At 42.4% G+C, this 11186-nt stretch overlaps 1 protein-coding gene across 1 annotated transcript; it reads right to left on the reverse strand.

The window, feature by feature from the left end:
* Positions 1 to 140: 140 nt before the first annotated feature.
* TUBD1 (tubulin delta 1) lies at positions 141 to 11109 on the reverse strand. Its single transcript, XM_065418330.1, has 9 exons — positions 10975 to 11109; positions 9030 to 9224; positions 8100 to 8247; positions 7366 to 7582; positions 6060 to 6291; positions 4091 to 4255; positions 3172 to 3312; positions 2017 to 2200; positions 141 to 461 (listed from the first exon to the last, which is right to left on the reverse strand). The coding sequence occupies exons 2-9, from the start codon at positions 9199 to 9201 to the stop codon at positions 359 to 361; spliced, it is 1362 nt and encodes a 453-aa protein (XP_065274402.1). The 5' UTR covers positions 9202 to 9224; positions 10975 to 11109; the 3' UTR covers positions 141 to 358.
* Between the last annotated feature and the right edge of the window lie 77 nt (positions 11110 to 11186).

Here is an 11186-nt window from a genome sequence, read left to right on the forward strand (position 1 = left end):
CAACCTGAAAAAAAATTCAGGCTATGGAAATTCTTCAGGAAAAATATGCACGGCCAGGGGGAGAAGGAGTAGAAGTTAGGGGGCTTCAAATCAGAGTAAATTAAGGAGAAAGTACTGAAAAATAAAACTTTTTTATTAAATATTCAATGTATGAATTCATTATATACAAAATACACTTGTCTGTATGGGAGACAAGGAATATATTCAGTCCTGACGTAGATTACTATTTCATCAACAACAAAAAGAGCATTTACACTCCTGTACCTCCCTTAGCCACTTCAACTTGGGGAAGCTGACACAGAAAGCCTTTCAGTGTGTACTCCCTCTGACAAAGCCCTATTTGTAAGTAGTTGAAAAATCAAAGGCTGGCATAACTAGAGATAACCTGTTCCAGAGTTGTGAAGCAGTCCAGAAAGTCCTCCTCTTCGATCCCAAACTTAGTGTACTGGTGAACATAAGCTCTGAGGGGGCAAAGAGTTTGGGTAAACAACCGAGAACTAGACAGCAAAACATTACAAATCATTGGTCCCTAAAAATCTGACACCTAGTACAGCATCAGACTGAGCTGGTTGTAATGAGCTGTTTCCACCCCTGTGAACCAGAACTGAATTGTTTGTTTGGACTCTTATTGTGTAATTCATACTGGATAGTACAACATAATCCAGTTCTAATAGTGTTTATAGCCTCAGGTATGCTGCTTTAAAGGAACAATACAATTTCAAGTTCAATGGCTGGCTTTTGGGGAAATGCAAAGAGCATTTTCTGGCTTGTTTCTGAATCTCAGCAGAGCCACTAAAAGCAATTATTGTACTTGGAGGCAGCAGTTTACTCATTTATGATGAGCAAAGTGTCAAGTAGTCTTTGTGGGACAAACTTAAAACTGCTGTTTGTTGCATGAGTTTAACAGATGATAAATTTAGGAACAAAACCATTCAGCTCTTCTTCACACAGATCGTGTGGCTAATTCCCACATTTACTGGACACTTGCCCTCTGACGCCCAATAATCTTGGCATCATGTGATGAAAGAAAAGAGGCCATTATTCTTTGAGTTAAAGTCTGGTTTTAAGGAAAAGTAAACCTCAGGGGTCAGAGCCTTTATAAACATAGCAACACCCAAAATGTTTTTGAACCAAGCCAGGAATCTTACTGTTTCCTGGAATAAGCAGTAAGTCTGGGTACAACCTAGAAACTGTGTGATCAGTAAAAGAGTTTGTATCTATTCGTTTTAGAATGGATAGTCTGGAATGGACAAGTAACTCTGGGGGTTTTTTAGTGCTGGTGAAAGTGCCAACTTGACTACACTGGAAACGGTCCTATTTACCGAACCGATACTACATAGGTAGTGCAAGCTGCCCCCCACCGCTCTGCCACGGTGCCTCAACCCTAGAGTTGGTTCCTCCAGAATCGACGTAACAGCCTCCATGATCATTCAAGTTCCTCTGCAGAGACTGCTGGGGGAAAAAGGCAATTGTGCCATGGAGAAATGGTTCCAGGCCACCCACCATTTAACAAAGGTAAGGGAATAGCCACTGGCCGGACTTAGCGTTACTGTCTTTGAGTGCCCTGCAAAAAAAATTTGTTCTGGCAAGTTTTCTCTGAAATGAATTTGGTTTAATGTTCTAGGAAATCAGCCACGTAGCACTGGTTCCTCTTAAGTTGTTTTGATCAGTGGGAGCTTTGTTCCTCCTCTTTGCAGGAATGGATGTACTCCTATATGTATGTATTGTGCTCATATTTTACAGCAGGGTTGATCAGCAACTTGCACTCACTGTACAGCCTGGCTTGGATTTGAATCTGTGACGCAGAGGCTTCTATACCCCAATCTACCACCATATTTACACACACTCTGTAATGAAGGTATCACTGTTTCTTTTACTGTTAAGGGACACCTTTTTATCCCAAATCAGAATGATCTGTGAAGCATTTTAAATTGAGACGTGTGTTTGCAACTATTTACTTCCAATGAAAACACTGAAAAGTCTAAATGAAAAACTAACAGTCTTATTTTCACTTACTTGGAAGCAAACATATTCCAAGCTTTCCCCACAATGTTGTCCATAAGCTTCAGCAGGAACTGGCTGTTGCTGACCAAAGAAGCAGATTTTTCATACTTGTTAAAGGCTCTTGGTGTTTTCCATATAGTAAAGGCCTCTTGAGGGTTTAGCCAGGATGTATACAATGCTGGATCTCTGAAACCTCCTGCAATGGGAATATGACAGTCTTTTCTGACTAATGAAGTTTTACCAAGTGATTTTCTTTATAGGTTCAACTAGAATTTTCCAATCAGCATGTTACACTGAGTATTGTACGCTAGAACTCTGAACCTCTGCTTTAAATCTACTGCATGAATACGGAGACTAAAAAGTGACCCTGAAAAAGGCTAGTTTATGACTGGTTCTGTGCCTGGCAGGGCAACACGGAGCTCCTGCAGATACTACCCATTCAACCTCACAAACTAACATAAGTGGAAAGGAAAACTGTAATTTGTTCTCATGTCCGCTGTGTCCCAGCTAATAATTAGAAGCTGGGGCTTTGGGAGTGGTGTAGAATGAGGTGGGTGATCTCACAAGACCCTGAGGTGAAAATAAAAACAGCTGCAGTAAGTCATCCATGTATCTCTGTTCCACCAGTTCTCTAAAGCCTCAGCTGCTGCTTGGCAGATCAAGTCAGACTTCCAAGCAATATTTCCACCTGATGGGCCTAGTAAAAGTGTAACTGTTCAAACTGGTTCTTTCCCACACAATGTGGTGAGGGCAGGATATAAAAGTACCCCAGCACTGCTTCAGTGCTCTGTGATAAGCAAGCTATGATGTCTCCCGCTCCTGTAGCGGCTCGGTATCTTTCCAGGTAGCAGTATACTATAGCAATGAATCCTATCACACAGATAGAATTTAGTTTTACAGTCTGATTGTACCTCTCCTTTCCTGCAAGTTGCTTTAGAAAGCCCTGATAGATACTGCCAGTGTAGCGTCTACCTATGTAAATATAGGAGTCCTTCATGACTGCATAACACAGCCTTGGGCGTTAGAATGTGTTTGCAGAGAGAATGTTGACCTTAATCTTTAAAGTATGCAGCCTTCGGCTTTTGTCACTTTCGCCAGTGACTGATACAATGAAAACAGTGGGAGACGGAAGAAGGAATAACTAATGTACTGTGTATTTTTTCTCACCTAGATTAACGCTTTGCACATCTTTTCCTCGCAGGACAACCAGGTTGGCGATGGAGGTGTTAAAATGTAGTGCCTTATTTGGAGCGGCTTTTGGGGGGACAGGATGCCCTGGCAATGGTGGTCGCACCTGCCAATCGATACCTAGAAACAGAAGTTTTTGAAACAAACTAAAATCCATATTTCAATCATGTGATGTGCTTAACTAATTTACGTTTTTCAGTTCCTATCTTCCTGATGTGAAATATGGCTGCATTCAGAAAAAGGTACTGCAGGCTACTTGGAGACAGTCTAGTGCTAGTGCTATTCAGTACCTGGCATTGGACGTCTGGCCAAGGGTGTGCCACAGCACATAGGCTCCACTCACTGATCAAGCAGCAGTTACGTGACTCTTAGATGATAATGGAGCTCAACCTGCAGGTCTTATGGAGGGAAATCTCCCAGTGCAGTCACTATTCCTACCACATAGGAAATGTCCACAATAAACAGTTCACCATTGTTGTGCCTTGCTGGCACCTAACCTATTAATTGGAAGCCATATTACAGTTCACCGCCTGTCTAGGTAAAAGTGGAAGGATTAAAGTGTAATAAAAAACAAAAGTAGCACTAGGAATCCAAGAGCTGTTCCAAGTGAATCATGGAAGTAAATCCCCAAATGTTTTGTTTTACATATTCTTAATATTTATAGTTAGTTGAGAGGTCTGGGAGCTAAAGCAGGGATGAACTGGAAGGGCTTATGGCAGCAGTGTTATTAGTTGAAAGAGCTGGTGGGTATATGGGGATGTCTAGATGAAGGGGGCTACTTCTTTCTGAATTGGTTAAAGCTATCCGGTGAGTTCTCAAAGGCAATAAACCTTATTCCACGTGTAGAAACTTATATTGAAAGAGTGACTGATTTCCAGGGTGTGCACACACCTCTTACCTTCTTCCATCTTAGCATTAGCAATAAGCATCTGTCTTAGATGTTTGATGAGCCCAGGCCAAGTAAATGTGCTGTATGCCAGGGAGTTCTCTGACATCTGCGGTATGTTACGAAGACCCAACATCTTGAATTCAGGATGGGGAACTAAAGACTCCATTAAGTCTCCTGAGAATCAAAAAACAGCTGCCATGACTGCCCAAATAATATTTAGGCTAGTCTATGAGAGACAATAGTGAGGAATTTCATGGGGACCTAATGACACAAGATGAAGGGGCAACATGCAGAGTAGATAAGTGCAAATCATACACATCCCAGTGAACAATATGAAAAACTCATACGCTTTGCTGGGGTCTATATTGGCATGTTAGCACTCTGGAGAGGTCACAGATCAATCACTGGGAAAAAAAATCTGCTCCTTGTTTAGTAGGGTCAAAAAAAGCAAATATGCTGGAATATATAAAGAATGGGATGGAAAACAGTGATAGTATTATAATGCTCTTGTTAGGTCAAAGTATAAATCAGTTCCAGTGAACGAATCTCAGAGAGAGAGCTAAAATCAAAGGAGTTTAAAGAAAAACAATGAGAATGATTAGAGGCAGAAAGCCCATTCTGTATGCAATTGGGACTATTTAGAGCAGAGACATGGTAGAACTATACAAAATAACAAATAAGATAGACAAGGTAAACTAATGCTCTTATTTACTCTCTCATAATACAAGACCATGAGGATATGACATGACACCGAAATGGAAAAAATTAAAACTAAAAAAGTAGTGCTTCTATCAGACACATTTTTAAAAACTGAATATATATATATATATATATATATATATATATATATATATATATATATATATATATATATATATATATATATATATATATATATATATATATATATAGACAATAAGTAACTCAGTTACATCAAATAGGATAATTATTCAGAGGGGATATAAATGCTCATGAGTCAGGGCAAAAACCTGCTACTAACTGATGTGGGTTAGGAAGAAATCTCCCCTAGGGGCAGGTTATTCCATAGTTGTCTACTAGAGCAGCGGTTCTCAAACTGTGGGTCGAGACTCCAAAGTGGGTCATGACCCCATTTTAATGGGATCACCAAGGCTGGTGTTGGCCCTGGGTACCAACAAGTCTGAAGTCCAAGCCCCACCGCCAGGGGCTGAAGCCGAAGCCAGAGCCCCACCACGCAGGGCAGAAGCCCTAGGGCTTCAGCTTTGGTCCCCCCCGGCGGGCAGTGGGGCTCAGGCAGGCTCAGTCTTTGGTCCCCGCTCCTGGGGTTGTGTAGTAATTTTTGTTGTCAGAAGGTAGTCATGGTGCAATGAAGTTTGAGAACCGCTGCGCTAGGGTGTTTCTTCCGCCTCCCTCTAAAAGCATCTGGTAATGACCACTGTTGGTGAAAAGATACTGGACGAGGCAGACCGCTACTCTGAACCAATATGGCAAGTCTAATGGTCTTATGACATTTAATCATGTTTCATTAGATCACTGAAACTTGTTTCCCCCTTCTTCATGGTAAAGGTTGTATAGCAAAAGGGTAAAACAATGAAGATGCACCATAAATACACAGAAACAGGAACAACAGAGGGAATGACCCTGTGTTCCTTATCACCCATAAGGATGTAGACACAAACAGCCCGTTCCCCCACCCCACCCCGCATTTCTGTCTGACATGGAGTATAGAAAATAATAAACCCTCCTCTGCATTTGTCTGGCTGCACTCTGAGTCTATTGTTGCAGGGACCAATGGGCAAATGCCAAAGTGGAAATTTTGGGTAGCAACCACAAATCTTGGCACTATAGATAAATTAATTCTCTCGTTTCAGGATGACACACACCACAACCTGTCTCATCAAAAACAAGAGCAGCATGTTTAGCTCGCTGTTTGAAGAGTGCTCTGAGATCCTTGAAATGAAAGCATTAGATGGCAGAAAGTGTTGTTATAATTAGATACCTAGTGGGCTTCTGCTATACTGTGAGGCTCCTTCTGAGGAATAAGTGGGCTGGAACACACTTCCCAGCTGATGTGCAATTACTTGATTTACATCCCTGAAGGAGATCTTTTTAATATTCATTAGCTGAGCACAGATCTTGTGGATGGCATCGTTTTCGTGAACAAGGAGAGCATCTGATGACTGGTACAGGTGTGAGAGTGTCAGAACTGAGTTGTAGTTTTGAACAATTACCTTGAAACAAAAACACACATCAACAAGGATGAGTTAACAAATTAAGAATTTTTGTCTATGTAACTTATGTCACCTCTTTTGATATTCTTCATGGAGTGACTGATTCCCCCTTTACCAAGATCCTGCACCCAATTCAGCAACACTTTTAGCTTCCACTTGGATAGTGAACAAGGCCTGCCTTGATCTTATCATCCACAGCTGCATTCATAGCAAGATACTGAGAACGAACCTGTAGGATCATGCTGTATTGATTATACTTGCCATGTAATAAACTGGAGCCTTGTTTCAATTCCCTGCTCCACTACTGACTGCCTATGTGACGTTGGGCAAGTCACTTAGGCCAGGTCTACACTAATAGCTATGTCAGTACAGGGTGTGGGGAAAAATTCACACCCCTGTCTGACATAGCGATGCCAGCAAACCTCCCTCCCTGCCCCCAGGTCCTTTTGTCTGCATAGGTCATGTTGCTTGGGGAGGCAGTTTAACTATACTGGCAAAAGATCTCCTTATGCTGGTTATAAACTGTGTCTCTATTACAGCTGTATTGGCAAAGCCTTTCTTGTGTACACTAGCCCACAGTCTCTCTGTGCCTCAGTTCTCATCTGTAAAATAGGGATAATAGTACTTCTGTGCCTCATAGAGATGTTGAAACGATAAATACATGGAGAAAAATTGTGATGTGCTCACATACTATGGCAACGGGGGCCTTATACGTACTAAGTTAGCCTCAGGCACTAGTGAAATAAGTCTCATAGTTGGGACGTGCCGTTTTACAATCACATTTTAAAAGTTATGTTTTGTTTTCACTTTTGAAAGACCCACAGCAACTGACTGCAGGCAAACAATGAAACTGACTATACATAAGGTGATATTAAATACACAAAGTAAATAAACTGTAAAGAAACAATTCTCTCCCTTTCTCCAATATATCTCAGTTATAGGCATTTTAGGTGTTATTTGTAACACCAGAAGGTAAAGCAAGTGTAGGGTTTTTTTTTGTTTTGTTATCACTAGCCTGGCCTTTTAATACTGATTAAAAATTTTGCAGAACACTCATGGAGCTTTAACATTCACCTCACCAGTTCCATATGGCCAGATAACCTGGTTGAGTATAAATGAGGTTGGAAAAGCATCCCTTAAGCACTGGGTCACAAAGGCTCCCATGCCTGATCCTGTGCCACCAGCCATGCTCATTACTGTGAAAAATCCACTGAGTCGGTCACATTTCTCTGCTTCCTTCTGTACCAGGTTCATGATAACATCTCTGTACCTGGGCCCATGAACAGAGTAACTGCAGCATAAGAGAGAAAGCAAAAAGAGCAAGAACTCTTACTTTATAGCAAAACAAAAGCATCTAAAGTCAACCACACAAACATATAAAGTAGCTTTTCCTTCTTTTAAAAATGCCGATCCGTTTATCTAACTCTTTATATCACCAATGCTGCCTGTAGTGAACAATCCTCAATTCTTCTGTTGTGCCATTTATTTTGCATTAAGAGTCCGATCTTTAAAATTAGCCTCCCACTCTGCACCCACAAATCAAGTAGTTAGATGTCTAGGTGACATTTTGTTCACTTTTCTGTAATTGAATAGTAGGTCTTCACTGTTAATACCAATCTCAGTTCCTTGCAAAAAGAGCACAAGCAGTCTACAATAGCAGTAAAATCAGGGTAATGTTATGCATGCAGTGTATTACTTCACAGCAGCAACAGTTCTGCTTCTAAGAGAGGATGGCTGTGAATCTAGGCAGTTGCTTAGTATTCACATGCTGTATTATTATTAGCAAAGCTTGCGGTGATCATTTATACCCATTTGCCCAGTTGTTTCCAGACCCCTGTTTCTGACAGAAGTGTGACTGATGGTCATATTTCCAGTGGCCAGACCTCGCAGCCATTGAGAGGGTCTGACTGATTACTTTAGGTTCCATGTCAACAAGTACAGCCCGGGCAACAGGTACTGGAGAGAGAGAGGGAAAAATGCAAAATCAAAAAGACTGCATCATACTTAAACCTTTTAACAAGAAAACAATGTTCACATAATGGGCATAAAAACATACGAAGGGCCAGATCATACTTCTCTTATTCATGCAAATCATCCCAATAACTTCAGGGGGGCAGTACATGAGAATAAGGTGAGCGGGATTTGACTCTCAAAGCTTTACATTTACATAGAACCTTTCATTATCCCAAAGTGTTTTGCAAACTGTACATAGACAGGAGTCCTTCTCAGTAGGGAAACCATTCATGTCAGCTAGCATTTGAAATGGACGGGCTTCATGCCCCAGTACTTAATCTGATCTACCTAACGTGTGTAATAAACAGAAATCTGGAAAGAAAAAAAACATGTTTCTCATCTAGAAAAGCTCTTTATTAGTTCTCATGAATGTATGATGGCAATCAGAGGCACAAAACAAGAAAAACAAAGCTCACTGCAATAGTTCTATTACTGTAAGAAAGAGAAAGGTGGTCTTGGGATTAAGGCACAGAATCAGGGTTCAGCACAGCAGGGAGCTGTTCCAGCTCTGCCACTGACTTGGTATGTGACCTTGGGCAAGTCACTTCCCCTCTCAGTGTCTACTTTGCCATTTGTTAAATGCTGATGACAACAGGGCTGAGATGGTAAGTTCATGAATATACCTAAAGCACATCCTTAAGTAGAAATGCAAAGTATTATTTATTTCTACATATATTTCTAACAGGCTCAGTATGCTATGAAAAAAAAATCCTTAAAAATTGTACCTCCAGTTTTCTCCTCACTGAAGAAACGTTCCTTGCAAGCTTCCCTATAGGATTCATTCTCCTTCTTGGAGCACAGTCCATGTGTGCTGTGGAAGTCATTGCAGATAGCATTAAACACCTCATAACCAATCTGGTTACCACACTGACCAAGCTGTACTGTGACTATTGACATTCTCCTTCACCTTGGATTTAATCCTAAAAAGAAAAAATATAGAATTGTGCTTTTTACTGTGGTTGATCAAACTGTAGAGAGTGGAAGACTTTGGACCAGTTTCATAACCCATGAAAAGCATAGTTGGGCAGTGAAATTTCCCTTGTACAAAGGGCAGCTGTGTGGTTTTCCAGACTATTTAAACCCTGCAGCTATGTGGATTTAGTGGCTGAAACTCCTCTGAAGGGCCTGCGGCCATCATTGGGTGTTGACAGTGGCCACAGTGGGGCTGTGATGTGTTTGAGTGGGGATCAGGTGTTGAATTTTGTCCCCATCAATTGCTGCTCAGGACAACCAGAAAAAATAGAACAATTGGGTTTTCCATGGTACTTATATCTCTCTTTTATGTCACAAAAAGCCTGCCTATACACCTCTACCTCGATATAACGCTGTTCTCGGGAGCCAAAAAATCTTACCGTGTTATAGGTGAAACCGTGTTATATCGAACTTGCTTTGATCCACCAGAGTGCGCAGCCCCGCCCCCCTGGAGCACTGCTTTACCGCGTTATATCGGGGTAGAGGTGTATTTAACTGCCTCAAATACTGCAGGTTTAAGACTAAGGTGCCTAATATGAACCACAATGACTAATGCTCAAGTACAACTGTGCTACCCCATCTGTTCATACATGCAAGTCTCTGCTGACACATGAAGACTCTATTGTCATTTCTTAGACATTACTGACATTCAGTGTTATTGCAAGCTCGTCTACTTCTTTTTCTGCAGTTCCAGTGGTTCAATTATACTGTTGTTAGCCATAGTAGAAGCTCTAATATAGACCAGACACTGGTATTTTAAACTAGCAGTTTGCCTAGACCACCAAATTTAAATGACACTGGAGTTAAAATGCTGGATTATATTAATGCTCCCACTGATGGAGCTGCACTGGTGGTAGCAACAGTGGGAAATCTTAGAAATAAAAGGCTAGTTCAGGATACAACCATGGACAGATTATTGCCTCACATTCTCCTCTGGGTGAAACAAAATCTTTTCCGACATTGCCTACTTGACCTATTGGGGCATTACTCTGCCAACAGTCCCTTCCTTGCAGATGCAAAGAGGCACCTGCTGCTGAAAGATCTACAGGATCCCATTTCAAATGTGAGAATTTAGATTCTTGCATGCATAATGGGGGTGGATGAAACCAAGCTAGATCAATGAGAAGAATTACTCTGTGAAGCTAAACTGACAGGTAGAAGCCATTCACACTGACATAATCCATCCAGTTGAAACTATAATAGTTGGTATTTATCATTCTGTTAAAGCAGCCAACCATAGACCACTCATTACACTCCCACAATTGTAAATTCTAGTTTAATACCCAATCCATCTATCAAGAATGTTGAGAATGACTGTATTCTATCTTTGCGGGGGAGGGGGGAAGGGAGTAGGAGTTGGACTAGCACCCCTGATCCCAGGCTCCCCTCATCCAGCCACATAGGTGGTACCCCCCCCCCATCCAGCCACATGCGTGGTTTCCCCTGATCCCAGGCCCCTCTCGTCCAGCCACGTATGTGGCACCCCCATCCCAAGCCCCCCTCATCCAGCCGTGTAGATGGCACCCCCCGATCCCAGGTCCCCATCCTGCTCCCCCGTGGAGAGCGATGCCTCTTTGTCCCCCTCCTGCATCCCCGCCTTCCCATGTAGCCCTCATCCCACCCCCCCGCCCCCAGACACGCCAGCACAGGGCGCGTACCCCAGCCCCAAGCGCCTCCCCGCCAAGCCCAGCTCGGTACCTGAGTCTCGCCCCTCACGGTCTCAGGCCAGGATTCTGCCCCAGCAGGTCAAGACTCCTTCCCTCAGGGAGCGTGCGCAGCGTTACCATCACAACAAGACCTCCTGGCCCCTCCGGCATCGGTACAGAGCCGCCTTTCCACAGAGCGTTTGCGCATGCTCTGAGCCAGCAGGAGGCGGTGTAGGGGGCTGCAGAGGGTGCAGGTACAGTATC

Source organism: Emys orbicularis, chromosome 17 (genome assembly GCF_028017835.1).
Source record: "Emys orbicularis isolate rEmyOrb1 chromosome 17, rEmyOrb1.hap1, whole genome shotgun sequence".
Classification (NCBI taxonomy): Eukaryota; Metazoa; Chordata; order Testudines; family Emydidae; genus Emys; species Emys orbicularis.

Coding starts and splice junctions, on each gene's coding strand:
- TUBD1 (XM_065418330.1), bottom strand. CDS start 9,201: ATGTCAATAGTCACAGTACAGCTTGGTCAGTGTGGTAACCAGATTGGT. Junction 2,201..3,171: donor TGTGCAAAGCGTTAATCTAG/GTGAGAAAAAAT, acceptor TTCCCATTGCAG/GAGGTTTCAGAGATCCAGCA. Junction 462..2,016: donor TGGAATATGTTTGCTTCCAA/GTAAGTGAAAAT, acceptor TTGCCCCCTCAG/AGCTTATGTTCACCAGTACA.